This window comes from Xiphophorus hellerii, chromosome 7 (genome assembly GCF_003331165.1).
Source record: "Xiphophorus hellerii strain 12219 chromosome 7, Xiphophorus_hellerii-4.1, whole genome shotgun sequence".
Classification (NCBI taxonomy): domain Eukaryota; kingdom Metazoa; phylum Chordata; class Actinopteri; order Cyprinodontiformes; family Poeciliidae; genus Xiphophorus; species Xiphophorus hellerii.
Window position 1 is genome coordinate 24,085,962 of NC_045678.1, and position 22,456 is coordinate 24,108,417.

General features: G+C 36.8%; 1 protein-coding gene across 13 annotated transcripts in view; it reads left to right on the top strand.

Annotated features, from left to right (window-relative positions):
• The window catches only part of stxbp5l (syntaxin binding protein 5L), a 154,389-nt gene that overhangs the window by 25,249 nt on the left and 106,684 nt on the right, over nt 1-22,456 (top strand). For all 13 annotated transcript variants that reach the window (XM_032568467.1, XM_032568471.1, XM_032568468.1 and 10 more), the window contains exon 2: nt 4,832-4,929. In XM_032568467.1, coding sequence (XP_032424358.1) covers nt 4,832-4,929 — 98 coding nt within the window. The remainder of the gene's footprint in view (nt 1-4,831; nt 4,930-22,456) is intronic.

Below are 22,456 nucleotides of genomic sequence, written 5' to 3' on the forward strand. Positions count from 1 at the left end.
ATGGTATTTTGGATGATGAGACATTATGTGCAAACCAAATAATGCAGTGGCACAAGCTCCTCTCTCCTCATACAGTTTGATCCATGAACCCTCCATCTCTCTTGGCCCAGAGGTTATTAGCTGTATTTGGGAACATTTTGTTCCTAGTGAATATAAGATATAAGATATAAACACAGCAGGGGAGTTTCTCATGCTGCAGAACTCAAACTGAAATGTCGCATCTAGTCAAAAGAGACATTTTATTTTGTCTTTTTCTTGTGTTGTAGACAAGTAGTTTATTTACATTTCAATTATACTGCATTTGCACATTCACATGTACATTCTGGTTTCTACTTATATTTTAAACCAATTTAACAACAAGGGCCTTACAAGACCAGCGTTATAAAAGTAACTTGCGTATGCTATGGTGCCCTGTTTATGCAAATGCTTAGGAATTTCTATGATATGAAAATGATCTATTACATGAGCGTTGCTTGAATTCATTAATAGAAATATTTGGTACTCTACTCACTGAATGTGGAACGTATGACAGAAACTGCTTCCATTATTGACCCTGGCCAATGAAAAGCAGTGAGGCATGTAAGGGCCTGCTTTATGTGCCCCTGTCTGGATAGTGGTGCTGCATGCACACGCCTACACAAGAAAAGCTTAATGAGACTCACAAGAGTGCAAGAAGCGACTGAGAGCAGCACTGAGTACCAAGGGAGTGAGAGCTTCTCGCTTATGACTCCTGAAGATGGAGTGGGATTCATAGTGAGGACACACCAGAGATGGAGGGACTGAGGTGGTGAATGGGTGAATAAATGGTAGCTGGCAAAGAGAGACACAGATCTATAACAAAGATGAATCACACTTCTACCTCGCTTACAGGATGTAGTACTGAGGAAAGGGACTAGGCAGTGAACAATCAAATTGAATGATTTAAAAGAGAAGATACAGACTAAGTGACCTTTATGTTTTTCTGATCCCATATGTTTCAGTGTGTGAGCATTGCCTGATAACAGTCCACAATGGGTATGAGATGACTACCATAATTTAGTTTTATAGAATTATGGTTTTTAAGATACTTCACTTCATTCAAGTGGCTAAGTTGAAATGTTTCTTAGTGTAACATAAACTCACTAGCCCCATTATTGTCTACACCCTATCAAATTCTTAACACAAATGGCAACAAAGCATCACATTTAAGCATTTTTGCCATCTTCTGGACTTTAGCTGAAGATTAAGCTGACCATCAGAATCAGATCAGTCACCTGATCTCATTCCAATAGCTCTCAGTTGGGATTTGCGAACATAAAATCTTCTCAAAGTGTTTCTGACACCTTGCTGAATCTATGCCATGAAGTATTAAGGCAGTTATGAAAGCAAACAAGGGACCTAGCAAGGTGTACCTAATGGTGAGTACTGTAGTTTTAAATTTGATATGCTTGTCTAGGATCCATTTTTCCTCCTGCTAATTATGCTAAGAGCTCTCTCTGTCAGATGTCCTGTGCAGCACTTTGGATCAAACAGACATTACATTGTACAAGAATAACAGTGAAGTCTTAAATGGCCACAAATGTGCAACTTCAGACATACAAACAGTGAAGTCTTAAATGGTCAGTGAGAGACTTTAACTGAACTTCTGCTTGTAAGGAAAAAAAGAGCAGGGTGAGTTTACAAACTAGAAAGCAAGGAGTCATTGAGAAGACGACCGAAAAATGGGCACTGCCATATTACCCTGATATTATGTGTCCCTGTATAGTGGTGTTTACCACAAAGTCCAATTAAAATATTAAAATTATTCAGTGCATTACATTTTTTAATTGAGTTTGCTTGTATAAAGAGGACTGGTCACTCCTTCAGTGGGTTGTTTGTGTCACATAATTGATTTAGCAGCTCTGCATAGGATGTTGTTTTTTATATAGCATCTTATTAGGACATTCCCTCATACTGCAGTGGGCTTTTATTCAGCAGCCATCATGTCCATGTTTCTTATGTACATCCCTTCAGAGCAGGTTTATTGCAAGTGACAGTCCGCTGGGATATTTAACATGACTAATGGCAGACAGCTGCAGAGCATTCAGGGCCTTTCAAAGTGGGGCTTGAGAGACAGCCTTGTTTTGCCTTGTCAGCTTCTGGAATGAGACAGCTGAAGCTAATTCAATTAACTTCATATCAGAATCCAGCTGCATTATGAACAGAAGGTACAATTTAACAATAGGTTCTCGAGAAATTATTCCCTTGCATCTCAGTACAATGATATAGGTTCTGTATTAACTTAATGGAGTTCAAAATATAAACCTTTTTATTTCTGCTTCAGTTAATCAAATTTTTTCCTCAAAGTTATGTTGTTTTGTTTTGGCAAAAGAGAATAATAGACATAAAATATTACAGAAAAAGACATTCTGCTATCTGCATTCTCTGCAAATAACCTTGTTCCAAAATTGAGTGGTACTCAGTCAGGGCTGCTTCTGGTCGTTAATCTTGTTTGTGGAAAGGAAGGTGATTGGTTAGTGAACATCAAGATTTCATCCTTGTTTTTGTGGCTGATGTGGTTCTGTTGGCGACTTCAAATCATCACGGTAGGTGCACTGGAGTGGTTTTGGAGCCAAGTATGAAGTAATTTGGTTGTTGATTGGAAAAAGGTGAACTGTAAAATTTAAGTCTCTGACAAATGCTGTTTTTCTTTGTCTTAATGTCTCATTCATAAATAATAGTAGGAAGAAGTCAGTCAAGAACAGGTATTTTTGGGCAATTTTGACAGTGATGTGAATCCTGCTGTGGGGCATTGTGGTAAAGAAACAACTGAGCTGAAAAACCAAGCTCTCAATTTCCCTTTCTGTCTATATTCAAGCGTAGACTAAATGACCATCCACTCCAGGACAACTGGGTTCAGTCTTAGGAAAGAGTGTCACTTCGCCATAGGGCAGCACTTCTCAAATAGTGGGGAGCGTGGCAAAGTGTCATAGGGGGCGCGAGAACTGATAAACAAGCCTCCGGTCACTAGGTGGCAGCAGTGTTCAAACTAGTCAACAGGCTGCCTGTTCCAGCCAGTAGAAGTAGCTACACAGGCCTGTTGTAAACGAAGCAGAGGGGAAGATAGAAGCGCGGGTTTTTGAAATATATCTGCCGTCATACAGATGGAGAAGTTTGACAGTGAAAAGAAAAAACGGCAACAGAGGTCAGTAAAGCAAGTGTGACGGAGTTTTATGGCCAAGCTAAGAGATTTTTATTTTCAAATACAAGAATACAGTCATAATACTACAAGAACCCAGTCGTATTAGCAGAATAAGATTTTTCTTCCGGCAATATTGTGTCTTTATTCTGTCAATATTTACCCAGTCGTATTCTGCTAATACGACTGGGTAAATATTGACACAATAAAGACGCAGTATTGCCGGAAGAAAAATCTTCATAGAGTGATATGTAACGTGACCCGCTCAGTATGTCTGGTTCTTTCTGTTAAATAAAAAGTTGTTTAAACAATCGTTTCAAAGTCCTGGGGCTGAAAATTTGCTTCTGATGTGCTAAAACATTTAATACTTAGTCATTTGTTAAACCAATACCAACTATAACCTTACAAGACCCTCAGCATTCCGCAATTTAGCGCAGTATGTGAAAAGTTATCATAAAATTACCACTTTATTCTCGTCCAACTTTACTCAAACCTCAGAGCCTGGTTTTTAAACTCCATCATAAGCAAGTAACTGTAGCTTGCAGAAAAAGGCCAGGACATAGACGAAACCTATCTTTTTATTGTTAATGCAAAATGTTATACACTTTTCATCTCTTCTCATCTGACAAGCTGAAATATATGCAATATTGCTGCAAATTTTTCCACAATAAATGTTAAGAACTATGTACCTTGTGGAAAAATAAACTGAGGAAGCTGATAAGTAACCAACGCTTACAGTTGTAAAAAATTATACTGTATTAAGTCTAAAAATGCACATTCCAGTGAATCATTTGCACTTTTTCTCTTTCAAACTAAGTCTTGATTAAATGTTACTGATTCACTTAATAAACAGTTTTTGGAAATTATTTTGAGAGAAAAATTAAACAGCGGTTTTGATAATGTCAGACAATACCGGAGCCATTGGTTTGTACAGATATATTATTAAATATGAAATATTTCCATTCTGGGGAGGAAAGGTCACGGGGGGGGGGGGGGGTGAAAAAAATTATGATCCCCAGGGGGGACATGACAGAAAATAATTGAGAAACACTGATAGGCTATAGAGGAAGCTCAAAGCAGAGCTGCTGCTTCTCCACATGGAGAAGAGCGTAGAGGCAGTTCAGGCATATGATTAGGATCTCTCCGGGTGCTTTAATTCAAGTCGCACTGGATGGTTAAGTGCTTAGACCAAAAACTTGTTTCAGGAACTATAAGTATGAAAGATGTTTGGGTTTTCCTTCTTGGACTCCTTATTGTTGCAACCTGATCTCAGATAAATCAAAGACAGTAAATTCTTAGATTAATGCTTTTTCTTGACTGCAAGTTTCACATTTTCAATAAACATTACTAAAGTAACATAAGGTGCAATAATAACAAAGCAAAATGTCACAGGTAGAACATTTCTTTTTTTTGATATCTGCTACTATAAATTGTTCCCGACAATATGAAGTTAAAATTAAGTGCTACATCTTGTGGGATTCTCTCGTGTGTTGATGTAATCCCTAAAGGAGCAATAAAGAAAGACTTAAAGTCTTAAACTTTAGTATTTTCCTTGCAGGTTTTTAGCTGCAAACAAAAATATTTTCTTTGCAAAATAATGTTTGACTTAGTAAATATGAAAAGTAAAACAGATATCATTTGTATTGATATTTTACATTACTGTTTTTCTTGCAGACGGTTCGGCATGGATTCCCATACCAACCCACGTCCTTGGCCTTTGACCCCGTGCAGAAGATCCTGGCCATTGGTTCAAGATCAGGTGGTGTACGAATGTATCCTTGAATTTATGTCGTCTTTCATTTATGGGTTGCTAGAGACTTGTTGAAAGTATTATGAAAACATTGCATCATTCTGTAATTCAAGGATGTGACCTTTGACCCTGTACACTATTACATCTATATAATTAAACCTCATCAATCATAGCAAAGATATACTATCTTATGCTAACAGGAGCAAAAGCATAAGTAGATGTAATTAAAACAATGTCAAAAATAACATACCTAATTATGCAATATTTCCAAATAGATATCCATTTAAATCATTTAAATAAAAAATACAATCTCTCTTCCCACAGAGATTGTATTTTGAAGAAGGGGTCTCTAGTCTTCAGGCTTTCCCTTCCTCCTCTCCCCTTTCTCTGTCCTGTCATATCATGTTGCTCAGTTGTCGTGTTGGAGTCTCAGAACCGTCCATCCAACAGCCCATCCATCCCCTGGGCCACCCTGTTACAGGGATGGGAGAGGATTTGCGAGTGCAGCCCAGGTAGGATATTACATCCTCATAAATACCGAGGCTTCCAAGTATCTCTTCAGGGAGGCTGTGCCGAAGGTGGCAAGCTGTAGTCGAGGCTTTTGCTTGTGGTTATACACAAGTAGATTGAGTGCAAATCTGTCTGTGCGGAGAGAAACAGAATAAAGGCAGCAACAGAGGGAGACGTTGCTATATATTTCTGAAATAATTAGTCAGAATGAGCTGGACCATAAGGCGATTTGGTGGATTATACTGATATATTCATCATAGTGCAATGAAATGCAAACATCTGTTAAATTCTTCTCTATCTCCACCCCTCCTTTTTCTCTGCATTACACCTGACTTTGAAACAAGGCTGAAATTTCAGCTGGATGAAAGCCCTTGAGTGATTTAGCATTTGTATTGACATGCTGCACACAACCTCCCCAACTCCCATGTGGTTGTCACTGACTCTGTCTCTCTCTCTCCATAGTTTAGACCCATACACACACTTCTCTTTTTTTAACTTTTTCTCAGCCTCATCCCGTAATGCCGGCTGTCTGGAGGACCTTTTTCCTCGTCTTTTTCTTCCTGCATTTATCCAATTCACCCTTCCTCTGTCCTTCATAGTATTTCTCAGCGCATTTCTCCTTCAAAGCATTTGAAAGTCTGCTGTCATTTTCTGCAATGTTCCTCAATCTTTTTTAATGAATTTAACCTTTAGCTTTATTTGATTTTTACATTAAATCTTTTGATTTAAAAGCTCAAATGTAAAGAAAAGAGTTGCCAATATTTATTGACTGCTGGGGACTGTGTTTAGTGGTTTCTTTAGGGGCAACTTTTTCCTTCATATACTCTATAGATTTAAGTGCCTGTAGGCACCAATAAGGCCTTTGTAGAAGAGTGGCTAGACTGAAGCTTCTTCTCAGTAAAAGCCAGATGATATTCTGCTGAAGCATTGCTTTAAAGTAACCAGAATGAGTCACACCACCTAAAGGAGAAACCCTCTGATCTGGTGAAAGGAAGATTGATTGATTTGGAAACAATGTCCAGTGGTGAGAAGGGAGAGAGATTTGATCCTACAGTTAAATATGGTGCTGCCAGCAATGTAGGAGTGGAGAGTAACTTTTAGTTTACAAAGGGGAATAATCCTAAAACAAACACAACAACAAAAAAATTGTGCAATTCTGAAAATCTATAACATAACCATCTCTGAAGCAACCCTCAGTGATGAATGTGGCATCAACTTTGAACTTAATGCAAAACCCTGACCTCTACAGAGGCTATAAGCAACATAAAATGCTTTAGTAGGCTAACACAAAATGACCGATGTCAGCTTTTCAAAGTTGGTAATTACAACCTAAACAGTTTTTCTAATAAACCACTCCTCACTTCAATACCTTTCTGCATGACTAGGTGGCAAAAATTGTCAAAATAATATACAAATTTAAAGACCAATATGAACATAGTTCAGCAGCTATAAGCTAAAGATTAAATCCATGTAATCCATTATTCCTTTGACTTGATTTATCATTTCCTCTCTGTGATTAACTTTGAAAGTTTAAGTTTCAATGAACACATTTTCAGGACAACTTGGAATAAAAGGTGCAAATTCTGCAGACCTTCTCAGATACCCAAAATACCAGGTGTGAGCAAACTTCTAAGAAGATCCATCTGTCCTGTCATGCATTATTTTCTACTGAGTGGATAGGAGGGCTAGCAGGCTAAGTGGAGAGGCCTACACTTCCCTCCACCCTGGGGGGCCAGTTGCTCCAGGGGAAGTGTGTTTCCCATAATCTCTCCAGCATGTTCCAAAAAGGTGTTTGTGGAATTTTGGTTTCTCTTTATCCCTAAGTTTAATTAAACTCCCAAATGAAAGACCTGGCAAGCTTGTATGGTTGTTACAAAGTAAAATAAGTCTTTGTCTGTTTGTCTAAGGAATCACAAAGTGCCCCAGCTGTGTGCGGTTTTGTAAGACAAAGGCACATTTATTAAGACCAGGTTTGAGGATGGGTATGGTTTAGGGGTCTATTTATGTTGTAGATTTAGGATTTCTAAAAAAATGTGGTGTCTATTATCCATATTATCTACTTCGATTTCCTCAATGACAAATTGCCTTCTATACCCAATCATTTATCACTTTCTACTGAAATAACTTCAGATGGTATGACCCATGCTTACCATGTTTTTGTGACATATTGAGCTTGAATAGCTGAGTCACTCACAGTAGGACCAGCCTTGCTCTTGTGAATAGTGCATAGCAACAATGTCATCAGGGTTGGCGCAGTGGGTTGGCAACTAGGCTCTCTGCAGTGGCGTCCCTAAGACACTCCTCCCTCTGCCTGGGGCGCGACTACCAACATATGCTGAGGTGTAGTTTATTGAGTACAAACAGAATACAGAAAGAGCTTGGCAGAAGTCTGCAATTGCATGTTTCCTTCTTTACTTCTCAGTGCAAACTGGCTTGCTGAGTGTGCAATCTTTGGCTGTCTACGCGAGTCCACGTCTGTGTATCTCTTTTCACAGAAATATATTGTAGGTCTGAGAGCACACATGTTTGCCTCCCACCTGTGAATGGTTTGTGTGTCAAAGCTGTGAAAGTAAATTCACTTTCAAAAGGCTTCTGGTAATAGAATTGCCAGAGCCTGATAGGCCGTCAGTTCTCATAACAGTCAATAAGATCAGGGAAGGAGAAAACAAAAAAGATCAGACGGGGCAAAAAAGTGAGTTTGCTATGAGGACTGGAAAAAATGGTGGAGCAGAGGAAGAAGACAGTACCTGAATGGAAAAAAAAAAATCTCATAACACAGGGGTCAGATAATATTAAGCTGTGTGACACTTTAGGACCAACACTCCAAGCCAGATTCAGTCTGAAGTGCCACATGTGTTGGGCAGCAATTTAGGATTATTGTGGATCAACTGTCAGTCAAATGCTGTTGCATTCTCATTATGCTACTTAAGATTTCTTCAGCTTTACAGGAGAATCTATTTTCATTTTAGTTCTGTGCATGTTTTAACATGACACAAAACTCAGGAATCATAGAGACCAAATTGAAAATCAGTTTCAGACTGAGCTTACAGTACTAATGTTCTGAAGGCTCCAATATTTTATTGCTTATTGCATTCTTTCCTTATTCTTCCTGCTTACTGCAAATGTATTGACAAGACTTCCCTTTAATATAATCGATACATTTAGAAATGTAGTCTAAATAAAATCTCCACAACAACCCACTTGTATGTACAATTGGAGGTGTGTGCACCTTTCCCTAGTTGATAGTAATGCTGCACAAAAATATGGCCAATATTGATCTCCATTTTCTATTATCATATCAGCTTATCTATGTTTTGAAATTGTTGTTTGTTTCAGCTGCTTGGCGGCGTCATTATGGTTATACCTAGAGGAGTGGCAGGATGCTGTATGATCAAAACGATCAAAGATTTTCACAGTGCATGATGGATATCACACTGCTTTCTGGATTATCCCCTGAAAAACTCCATAAGGCCCTATAAAGACCACTGCCGTACAGTCTCACTTATAATTTCATGGTATGGTCCTTGTCAGGTGTAAAGGGGGTGTTGACCATCATAAAACACTGAAAGTCAAAAATCTTTATACTAATTTTAAAATAAAAGAAATTATGAAATCTTCACCTAAATGTCTTGATGTACACTCAGTCAGTATTTTCATCAAACTGAAAATAATGCAAAACCTTTTTAATTAGGACATGAATTGCAAGGAATATTTATTACTTTTAGTAAAACTTAACTTATATTGTGGTGTGCATTAAGAAAATAAACAAGTTAGTTTAAATTGGTCTTTTGAAGTTGATAAGTGTGGACAAATTTGAGTGAAACTTGTATCATATGCCCTTCTATCAACCCCGGGCTCTGCAGAGACTTTGTGGAAATTTTGTTGACAGTGCTAAGTAATCAAGATAAGTTAAGCAGCCACCATCACTGAGTGAAAAGGGACTTGGGCTCTGGTTTTGAGGATGAAACTTAATTTGGCCAGTGGAGCGTGGGCTGGGAATGGGACAAGGTGGCTCTGAGTATACACACAGCATCTGTTATAGTTTATTATTAATCAGACAGTCTTTACAATGTGTGTGAGAGAGAACGGGGGGAGAGAGAGAGATAGGACAGGTCGGTAGTACCAGATAGACAAGCACACACATCAGATAGTCTATTATGCATTCATGATTGTCACTGTGCTGGTGGCTATGTTTTATGTGCAGCATGATGAACATTTTGCTGTGTGTGCAGCAGTGACTGTACAAGGTACATGATGGCCAGTGCTATGATCAGATACAGCTCACTTCAAGGGTATGGCTATATTTTACTTTCACAGTGTTCTATTTTCTAGTGTGTTCAGAAGCAACACAACTTATCAACACCACTGTTGCCATGACCATGCACACGTGGAAGTGTTGACATTATATGTAGACACTGCTGCCCAGTATCTTGCTTTGGCTGAATTTCATCTCACTTAATCAGATCTCCAGTCTTCCACTTATAATCTAAGGCACTATTAGTTTGTACTCACTTTAAAGAGTGAGTACAAACTCTGTAAAGTTTGTACTCACAGAATGCTGTTCGGGTAGTGTTCTGTTATTCATTTCTATGTCCTTGAGTACATTTTTATTTTGTATCTTACCATTAAAGGTTGCATAAGATAGAATACCTGGGAGATTTCTTTAGTTGAATGGAAAGTGAGATGACGACATCTAAAGTTTATTTAGACCTATAATAAAGTACAATTAGAAACAAACATATTTTTTTAAACTTTTAAAAAAGTAGAAGAAAAGCACTAACAAATTATAACTAATCATTAATTAGTTCACTTTTTATTATAATGTCACAATGAATGTTAGATCTACAGTAATATCAAAAATCCTGTAACACCCATTTCTTCTTACTTCGCTTTCGACAAGCTTCACTTTGTCATGATCATTATTTCTTTTCTGCTTTTATTTGACCATGTGCTACTTTTGCCTCATCTTCAGAACAGAACCTTATCAACTGGAGTTTCACACATTTGGAGCGACTTGACTGGCTTTTGTCTCGACGCATCATATAATAGTGTTTGAGATTTGAAAGCTCAAGCAAAATGGTGGGCCAATGTGATGAAGACAAAAGTAAGATTGTTCATGATATTTAATCAATATTTTAATAGAAATATTCAACTATAATATCAAAATTCTGTGTTCTCTTTCTGTATTCCTGCAAGTACAGAAGCAGATTCATAGTGTTATATTTGTATTCTCTCTGGTTCTTCTCTTCTATTTTCACTTCTTTCTTTCCCTGTTTCTTTTCCCGACATCTCTTCCATTTTTCTCTTTTCCCTTTCTTTTCTATTTTTTGTGACCTGTGATAGAAATGAGCCCAAAGCAAATTATAACAGTTTTTTATTTTCAAAAATATAAGTGAAGTGAAGCGATGTAGCGAAAGCCGTAATGTGAAAGTAAAACTATTAGGCTTCTTTTTGGCAATCAGGCAACCATTTTGATTGCTCTACAGTTGGACAAGACATGGTTAAAAAATTATCATCATGTTTTCCTAATATCATACTGCATAAGTTTGGAATGGTTTATTTACTGGTACAAAACGAAAGTGGGTTGGGATGAAATAGTAATGGCTGGGTACAAACAGGGAATGGAGCAATTTGAACAAGAACCTAGGCCTCTCTTTGACTTCTTAATGCTTGTAGTTCCATTACCTCTGGTCAAAATATGTTGTATCACTGTTATTTTCAACAATAGCAAACAAATCTTCAAAGGAAAGGAGGCCTAACAGCTAGTCAGATAGATCACATTTTAGCAGCTTAAAAAAATGAAAATGTTATTTCCAGGACATCAATCCACAATGATTATTTTTCCAAACTTACTGTTATGTAATATTTGTATACTGTAGTTATGATCATTTAGATTAACTATTTAGGTCCTTATTTACTAACTCATATTGCTACTATAATCTTTAGTTAACTTTGTAGAAAAAAACCCCACTTAGAAAAGGGCAGTAGTGCACTAAAATTGATTCATAAAGACCTATTTGTATAAAACTTGCAGAACAACATTCAATATAGACTTTCACATGGCAGTTCTCTCACAATTAGAAAGTTAATGAAGACTTGCTACAATACACAGCCATTGACAGAATTGGAAATTTTCTTTGTACTGGACTCAAGACTGAAGACTGACGAAAGATTATAATGTTATTATTCAGTAGTAGTTAAATTAGTCAACATAGGGACAAGAAAGTATGCTGTTAACCAAGCAGAGTAGATGAGAATATGGAAACATAGTGAATATATCATGCAGAATCAATAGTGATTTGGGCTGTAACTGACAAGAACTTTTAAAAATTCATAGACGTTTCATTGCTCAGTGCACGAGACTATGATGCCCAACTAAATTGTGATTAGATGGCGACTGTTAAAAACAACATAGGTTCCTTACTGCATCTAACTGCAGCAAGATGACATTATAAATATGTTGGTCAAACTTAACGACATGCAAGAAAATGTACTTGTTCTGTGCTAAAGTGTGCCGAAACAAAAATGCACAGATTTGTTTTCAATTGACATCGCTTGTGAAGGTGGGGTGTGAATTGTTTTACATACCGATATTGTAGTAGATCTGAAAGCTTTTGACTCAGATTCATTCACTAATTTTACATTAGTGACATTAGTGTCAGAATTTCCTGAAGATCCATCCAAATAGTAAAAACAGGATGCAAGACAGAACTGTCTTGCAGAAATGTTCTTTATGGAAAGGCTGTTGCTTTCAGTTTATTGAAATGTTATTGTTGCTAGGTATGCACTGATTAAATAAAAAATAAAATAATTTTCAATCTGTGCAAGGGGGGACACTAGACATTTTTCCTTTGTCTGATTGCAATCAAGGTGTTCTTAATATAAACTTCTTTCCATTATGTTCCTCCTGACTTAAAAAAAAATCTTTTCACAGTGGCATTTTTTCACTTTCACTCTTGACGGGATGATAAGTTAGGGGATAAAAGGTCAGATGTCTATTATTACAATCGCTTAGTGAAGTTCTGAAAACGCCAATGGTACTGATTACTAACCTAAAGGTTAATTAGCCATGGAGCCAATTTGCTGAATTTTGTCCCTTTAAAAATGTAAAAGTGAAGTCTTTTTAAACAGGTTGTAATTTTGCAGTCATATAAAAAAATCTAAGTTTCACATAAATGTGTGATTATTAGTCTTTGTTCAAATCTTCTCAAGGTACTTGCTGCTAAATTGATTACAGCATTTTGAAGAGTTTGCCCTTTGTGTGGGCCTGTCTCTCTTTTTATTGTTATTCTAGATTCATATGTAGGGATCATACTACAATCAGTTATTGAAACATTTGCAAATGTAAATTTTAGATCAACTGTTTGACATTCACAAGCACTAAAAGTATAGAAACTAGGACAATTATCTTGAAATTGTTAAATCTATATGAAGAAAGGTTCAGATTTGTTGTTGACCTTTGCTTTTTTCTGTGATATTTAAAGCTTGCTTTTGTACCTTCATGGCAGAAAGGTCAGTGAAAACTTCAGTAGAACTTCACATTGTTTTTAGCAATTACAAAAATCGCACAACTGAAAGGGTGAATGCTATGATCATTAAGCTGCTATTGAATCAATGACAGGGCAACATTTTTGTCTTGTCAAAATTTCACCTAGCTGTTTGACTTTACATCTTAGGATGTGTGAACAGGTTCGTGTAGGTTCTGTTTGTAGATGTAACCAGTGGCAACGTAGATAAACAAGGCCAATAAACTGCATCATTGTGCCTGACTCCTTTTATTCCAAATAAACAATCATGTCCAGTTATGGAAAGTTGTCTGCATCCCATTAAAACATAAAAATAGAGAAATAATAATTGTGATTGTGATAAAAATTACTGAATGTACTTTTGACTCTTAATGTTGTGTGAGTGACAAAAGTCACAGTATTGATTTAACTTGTTTGTCAAATTGACACAAATTTTACAGTCTGTGTTTGAAACGCATAGCTGAATTTCACTTTTATAAATTGCTCCACCATACAAGAATGCTGTCTGTAAAATCTGCTTTCCCCTGTTTCACTTGCAGGAGGTATTAATTGGCTCGGTCTCGGACAGACGTCCAAGTAATAACCCCACAAATTAAAACAGAGCTCTTGTCAGACTGAATGGTATATTCAAACACTAGAATATTTTAAATTTTAACCACATTTGCCTCACAAGTCCTTACAATATCTTATAGTTTTTCCATTTCTGAAGCAACATCCTTCAAAAGTGCCTGAATCATAAGCCTACAATACACCCCAGTCTCATAGACTGGCAGCCTATCCAAATGGCCCCCTGCATATCATCTATACACTGTAAAGATGAGGGTCTCTATAGATGCAGAAAATTAACAAATAAAAAAATGCTAAACAAAATCGTTAATTGAGACACATTTTTAACCTTATTGTGTAGTATTCTGGCATTTTTACATTTGAATAAAAATAAAAATGACTTCTGCTCATTACCTTCAAACCTGTGCCCCTTGGTACAGTTTGTGCTTTAGAAACACGAGTTCTACAACAAATTTAGAGTTTTATCCTTGAATCGGTAACAGTGTATCCGACATCCCTTGTTATAATGACCTGTGGCTATAAAAATTAAGTGGTTTTGACTACTTTCACTGATGAAAGTAGTCAGTTAATCAGTGAAAAGGGGAGTAATGAGCTCACTGGATATTGTAGTGTTATTAAAGCTAAATGATTGGAGATCTGGGAAGCACCCAATTTTTCTCCACTCCTTTTTCACAAAACTGTAAGGCCATAGAGTTAACTTCATCGTGCTGCATAGCAACACAAAACAACACAACACAACACATAGCAAACAGCCATAAAAAAGATGCATTCATACCCAGAGAGAACATTCAAACTCCATGCAGAAAGATACATAACAATTACTAAAAGCATTGTTGGTTCTCATTATGAGAAGAAATGGAAAAAAATCAATCACTAGATGCAAACAGAAAAAAATATATTCTTTTGTTCAACTATATTTATACCTAACATAGTTTTGTTGCCTGTCAGTGCTATAATAGCGAATAAACATGAGGCGTGTCTTAGTCTTTGCATACTATACAGAAGACGTGTGGAGACTGTCATCAGTGTCATAAGGTGAAATAACGCAGTGTCACACATTATATCCCATTAATTCATTCTGTCTATCAGCAAAACAACAGACCCTTGCCAAAGGGCTTTACCAATGCCAGCTGCTTCCCTTGTTAATTTGATTCCTCACCTCATTGCCCGGGCCTGGAGCTGTCAGCCCCTGAGCAGTCCAACCGTTTTGTCTAGACATCTGCTTTTGGAGACAAAAGGACTTTTTTTTTGGCATTTGCACATCTTTCCTACTCCAGCACAAACATGTGTTTGTTAAAGGGATTTGAACACTTTGACTGCAGGTTTTAGGAGAGAACATTTTCTCTTTATCACCTGTGTGGCTTTGTGGATGGCAGTAATGGTTTTCATGAGAACAAAATATATAGATCAGATCAGAAGATCAAGTTAAAGAGCTGCAGCTGAAAAGGTTGATGCCAGAAAATGAAAATGATACATCTGACAGGCTCCATCCAAAATGTGAGAAGTGGAAGGATTTTAACACAAAGGGAAGGAGACAGTGCAATATGTTGCAAAAGTACTACTACCCTTTTTAGTAGATTTTACCAAATCTACTTAGCAAATCTTTTGTCAAACTTGTGAAGAGCATCTATGAACAGAAATGTTCAAGATTTTCCACAAATTCTTAAATACAGAAAGAAAAATAAAGGAAGATACAGATAAAAGGAAACAGCTATAGCTGAAAAAGTTATCAGGAGAGAATTGAATATATATCTGAGATGTGGATAAAGCCTCTCAGGGACAGATATTTATTTCCAAAAGGTTTAAAGAAAGCTTTCAGTGAGATGTCAGACTACTACGGTTTGAAATGTTATTTAATTCAACTCAATTTATTTATATTGTGCCAATTGTCAACACACCTGTTGAGAATCGGCATTCAGTCAAATCATATAACATCCAAGTCTAGCACAAAGTTTCCAAACTAATCTTAGTTATCAAATAATGTTCAGTTTATTTTTCAAATTGGGTAAAACATTTTCTAAGGAGACAAAAAAAAAATCATAGACACTGACTTTTAGGATGAGCATGTAGCGACAGTGAGCAGTGGCTTGCATTGTGTTGCTGACTTTGCAGCAATCTTGCATGATGAGCATCTGTCTATCGACAACAGAAACAAAACTCCACTTTAACACGAAGAAACTTCCAGAACCTGGCTTAGTGTGAGCAACCATCTGTCAAAATACTGGGGATTTGAGAAGGCAAAGTAAACACAAAAATACAGACGGATCCAGGAGCACTTTCTATAAAGAAAAGCAAAAAGATTGTGGCAGTGTTTGTAGCTATTTTTGTGTCTTCATCTTGGAGAGAAACACAACTAGAGCAATAAGCTTTGAGTCTGTCGGATAAAAGAGAGCACATACAGTTAATTGCAGTAGAACTTGGCCAATAGCTTGGTCAAGAAAAGAGACAGGATTAAACACTGAAATAATCCAGTGTATTTTTTTGTTTTAAAAATACACTGGACTCAGACTAAAACTGGGAGCTGGTTCCAGAAGAGGGGCCTGATCACTGAAATATCTACTTTTAGAAACTCTAAGAATCAGTAGTAAACATATGAAGGAAAGCTAAAAAATGTGATCTTTCTTTTCTTTTGTTTAACCAGAACTCTTTCTGCTGTGTTTTGGATAAGCTGAGTTTTAAGTGCTTCAATGTCAGTATTTTTAACATGTTATGAAACTATTCAGATTTGAGCTACAGCTGTGAAATCAGTTTTAAAGGCATGTTCTTGACATTCATTTTCAGTGTACCAAGAATGGTTATTTTCTCATTCTTCAGCGAGTATAATGTGACTACTTCTGTGTGATTTGGATTAGGCAGCTGTTATTAAATTACTGAAGTGGGTATATATTTGCGAGCACAGAGCCTCTGGAAAACCACATGAGATGTGAACAGATACCACCCACAACATACTTGTACCAGATCACTGGTCTTTACCCACATGTCCTCACCTGTGCAGTTAGATAAGTAGGTACGTGATGTGGGAGAGGAGAATAATTCATAACCAACTCTTTTTAAAATGTAAATTAGATCACTTTGAAGACCTTTGTAGGCAGGGATGCCATTTTATTCCAATGGACTGTTTTCGCAACAGAAATATATGTTGGTATATTTGTTGTAGTTACCATGATGATGGAGCGACAAATTGAAGATGACCTGCAGAAGAAAATGTAAATTGGCATGACAGATGTTTAGCTTCAAAGGGGTATGCATTTGGATTTTGTATTATCAAATGATTAACCTTAAATGATGTTAGTATGTGAACAAAGAAATCTACGCAGGGCATCTGTGATTTGATAGTGACAACTTTTACACAAAGTTTGAGTTCTTTAAATATTAGCGTTTGTAGTCTTTCATCTAAACATATAATTTGGAGAGACACACAATCATCCACTGGCTCATTCTTACGTAATGACTGATTCTATTGGCATCCATTTGCTATTCCATTGCCATCTATAATGAAAATATCAACATGTACTATCTTAGTTCTTAGGGCCTCATGACTGAATATTTGTTGTTTTGGATAAAGCACATCAAAATGTTCTGCAAAATGATAAAACAAAGAATATTTTCTTGACACTTGATGTCATTTAGAGCAAAAGGAGTTTTGTTATTTTAGTTATTTTACTACCCAGAATAAAGGTTCCCACTGCTGAAAACTCAAAACTGCATCAAAAATGATAACAGGCCACCCAGTTGAAAACTTTATGGATCTTCCTACCGTCATAATGTGGTGGGATTAGCTATTCAGTCAACATCTTTTCTTACCTTGACCATACTTTGAATTATGAACACAGATTTCTACCATCAGTTCAAAGATCCAGGGTTCCACAGTTTATTAAGGTAAAACTGAAAAAGACTTTTGCAGACCAGTCTATCCTCCAATGTTTACCTGATTGTTTATGTATTTTTATTAAGCAATAGTGCTGTGAGACAAATTTTAGACTTTTTCTGACAATGAAGAACTATTGTCTCATAGGACACCACAATACTCAAAGGATAAAAACAAAAAAGTAAAACGGTTATAAATATTACTATGATGTATCTGGAAGATCATCTTTATTATAAGCTTTGTGAGCTGCTATGCTCACTGTCATAGATGTCTAAGGAGGCATCCATCATCATTACCATCGAAGATGTTGACATCTATCACCAACATCATGATGTGTGATATTCTTTCTGTTTTAATAATTAATCTTTCCGTTCCTTACTTTACTCTGCCTTCTCCAGTTTATGAGGATTCACTGTTTCTAGTTGTTCTAAATATTTGTAGATTTTGGGGTGAATGAGTCATGCCTCAGTAAAACAGCACTCTAATCTCTTCTCTAATACCGCCTGCAGCTTTACTGAGACTGTAACATGCAAACGTTGTTACAAGCTCAGTGTTGAATCTGCGTGTTTATGTGTAACGCTGCACGCATTCTCAGGATGCATTCCTTGACTCATGTGTCTGCAAGTGAGAGAGGGAACAAAGCAAAGGAGAGGTTGTGGGCTTTTAATAAAAGGATGCTTGCCTTCGATTGTAAGCAGGCGATTGGTGTAGGTGTAGATGTGTGAACACAAGGGTGAACGCAAAAACGCCTGCATGTTGTAGAGGAGGAGAGAAAAAGGTTGCAAAGACAGATAGGTTGTTGGCAACATTGGAGAGTCGGGCTGATTTATCTTCCCACATTGTGACTCACCATTCGCAAACCACACAGTTTAGGTCCTAGAGCCGTTACTAAAAAAGATAGAAAGCAATAGAGAATTTGGTAGAAGAATAGAAAAGATGTAAAAAGGTAAAACTGAAAAGAAGAACAGCATACAGCTGAAATTTGAGAATTTGTGAAAAACAGTTGTACTTTTCAGTTAGAACTAGTAATGCTAAAATTTAGAGTAAATTGAAATTCCTAAGAGAAATTCACAATTTGATGCATGTCCTATTCGAATGTTGTTTCTTTTGCACACATTTTAGATCACCCAGATAATTTAAACGTACACTATGGAAAGACCCATAAAGAGAGAGCTTTACCTTCTTTGGACATAAAATGGACACTGAACTAGCCAATCAAGTCAGCTGAACAACTTTCCAAGCATTCAACATCTACAGGTGAGCCTCACGACTAATTTATTCAGTGAAGACAAATCATTTACATAGTATAGGATGAGACAGAATTTCTAGAAATAAAATATTTCTCCTATATTTGAATAATACACTTATCAAATTCTGCATGCTCCAGTATCAGAGACATAGGATAGTGATGTTCCCTTGGTGCCATTCAACCAAGGGAGCCTTTAAATCTTGAGGTGGGTATGCAATAGCATTATGACCCATCTTTCATTGAGTCTTTAGACTCTGTCTACTAAACAGCATTCATGATGGTTAGGCTGAGATGATTTTCAAAGCACAACTTTCACCATATATTTAGTTATTGTTTACATGAAAGATAGACTTGGTTTCTTTTTCCAAGAGTTCCCAGATATTATATAAAGTGAGTTGAAAACCTTCTTCATAGCCTAGAGTCGAGGCAAAACCTAGGTTGTATTGTAGTTACAGAAAATGCAATCCTTTTGGCCACTCAATACCTGTTTACTGTCTCAGGAGTCTTTAGCATCAATCAAATTCCAAAAGCTTCTGTTTCAGCTTAATGGTTTCTATTATTGCTGACATCCACCACCAGATGCTTAGGTTGCCATTAACCCTCACCTATGTCCATGAAATACGGATCTTCTAAACATTTGATTCCAGGTAAGAGTACCTGAAAACAACTTCCTAGATTGTCCAGGGTCCACTATAGTTATTGGCAGAAAAGCTCCATAATACTTTAGGGAGGTTTGGCGTTGACCCTTTGCTGCTGCAAGAAAAGGAATAAGCTGAGGAAGAGCATGCAATATGATTGGAATATCTCCTGGGCACATTCTACAAGTAGGAGAACTCTGGGCACATACAAATCTTGCTGGAGAGAATTATATTTCCCAAAGTAGCCTTGAAAAACAATGGTGGAACCCAGGAAGAGCTGGAAAATGCAAGTAAGAAAAGAATGGCTGGGTTTTCCTCCTGGACCTGTTTTGTCTGCAACCCAATTTCCAAACAGCAAAATATATTCAATAAAATATGTTTCACTCATTTTAATAAATGAAAACACATTTTAATGTAACATATATATATATACAGTATATAGTCTATATAAAGAGCTTTAAGTTAAATGTTAAATCAATCAAATTTTATTTGTATAGCACATTTCAGCAGCAAGGCATTTCAAAGTGCTTTACATCATATCAAACACAGAAACACAATGCAACATAGAATCAACAATCAAAACAGTTGAGTCAAGTTAAGTTTGTTGTATGTATGCTGTGTTTTCAATATAAGTAGGTAGAAGGTTTATACAACCTCCAAACAGAACAGTTTTAGATATCCGAGGCTGAGTGTGCTGACTGCTCACAAGGCATTGTACACCCTGCTTACACTCGGTTGTTTTACAACATGTGCGAGTGGGAGGACTTCAGTGTTTGGGTGACTGCCTTAAGCAGTCACCACCATGTGAGCCAAGTAAAACTGTCGCTCCTGAGCATGTGCACAGTTAACATCTGGCAAGGGTCTAGCATGTAAGAGCAATACGGACAAATATACTGTATATCATTACCTTTGTCTTTGTTTTTAAAATTGACAAGCTACAAATGCAGTTGGCCTCAGAAGCCATGATCCTGAATAGTCAAGTCATGTTTTCCTATAAGGAGCTTCTGTGTATTGTATTCATTTATAATTCACAACCATAAACACTAACACAGCTGTGCCCTCTTAGTTACCTGATGATGTTTCCATTTCTTCCCACATCTGAGTCTTAAATGCACTTGATAAGCACCACAGAACACTTAAATACACCAAATAGAAATGCATTACAGAGCATTATACAATGATAGGCACGCTGTTCCATTTAAATCTCATCTCACTGTATGATAAGACTGTAATTGTGGATCTGTGTACACACTGTGTGATTTATGTTTTCATCATTTTTCTGAAAGACTTTCCAAATACTCATAGGTTTATTTAATTAATCTTAAAAAAAATGGCATCCCATATTTCTCAAGTCCAAAGATGTTGTTATACTAAATACAAAATGAAAAAAATAAATTAATATAAGTATAATATTATTTGTGGTCCACCCCTAAAGTTCATCACTTGGTTTCGTGTGTATACAATATCATGGATTTCATAGCAGTGAAACTACATTCTTCTACAGTACATAGCTGTCATGACAGATTGTGTTTTTCCACCATGAGGTTTTTGCCCACAAAATAACACACAATACTCACCTTTTAGGAACGGTACACGGTACATGTGTAAAACTGATAGCCAGTCATTGACTTGTAGTCAGTGGTTATACTATTGTTGTATTGTACTATTAGTCATGTACACAAGTCGTCTTAAAGCTCCTATGCATTTGTAGGAGCTGTAAGTCGACATTGTTGAAAGAAGTTTATGGGATGCTCTGTGTGGTGGTTTGCCTCTGGTCTTCTAGGGGCCACTGAAAACATGTGGAAAAAGGTTGGCTTCTTCTATGCAGTACTTCAATGCACTTATGCATCTACTTGTGGAGAAGATGATTTGCTGAAGTTCAAAACGACCATGATAAAATGGCTTAAAATGCAATTTAAGTTGCTCTGAATTCGGCAAGATTGATTAAGCCATATGGGTTGTCTGAGTAGCAGTGCACAGAAATTTTTCCTCAGGTTTCTCTTAGGTTTACAGAGAATCAAAAAAAAAAAGTCCAGTGGTTGCAGTATAAATAAAACAATAAATCCTACAAATGTTCTACCGTCACCACATTGCTTACAGTGAAGTGACAGTCTGCATAATAAACACATGACAAGTGCTCACATAGTTTAATCTCATCCAACATCTTTAAAGTACTCACTTTAAAGATGTCAGTACTTAGGCATTCCAACAGACAGCACTTCCTCAAACTTTAGAACTTGCAACAATAACATTACTTCCCAAACCTGGAAAAGATGTACAAAAGTGCGGTAACTATAGACCCCTGAGCCTTCTCAACACCGACTATAAGATCTTATCTAAAATAATAGCATCTCGGCTGGAGAAAATAATCCCAAAAATTATTCATGCAGACCAGACAGGTTTTGTTAAGAACCGACAGGGAGCAGACAATATTCGGAGGTTGTTTCATGTTATTGATATTGCTAAAAGACAGAGGTACCCCCTGGTGATACTTTCTATGGATGCTGAGAAGGCGTTTGACAGAATTGAACCTGATTTTCTTTTTGAGACCCTGAGAGCTATGAATTTTGGTGAAACCTTTATTAGATATGTAAGAACACTCTTTAATAGCCCTAGATCACAGATTTTGACCAATGGGGTTCTGTCGGACGCCTTCTCGCTCTCCCGAGGCTGTAGACAGGGCTGCCCAAGTTCTCCTAGCCTATTTTCCATTGCTATAGAACCATTAGCGATTGCTATCCGTTCTGACTTATCAATTACAGGTATAAAAGTAGGTACAGAAGAACATAAACTTGCGTTGTATGCAGACGATTTGTTAGTATTTATATCTCAGCCATTTAAGTCCTTTCCATCTTTACTGGCATGCCTTGGGACATACAGTGCAGTTTCTGGCTACAAAATCAATTACTCCAAAAGTGAAGCGTTTTCACTTAATATGACAGAACAGGAGGCACAATTACTGCCTGGTTCATTTAAATGGTGCATGGATGGTTTTACATACCTTGGCATTAATATTAGTTCCTCGTATGATCAAATTTACCGAAAGAATTACACATCATTAATTAATAAAACCAAGACAGAGCTGGAACGATGGATGGATCTCCCACTATCTTTGATTGGCAGAGTTAACTCAATTAAAATGTCTATATTACCTAAATTTATTTACTTATTTCAATGTGTCCCCTTAAAAG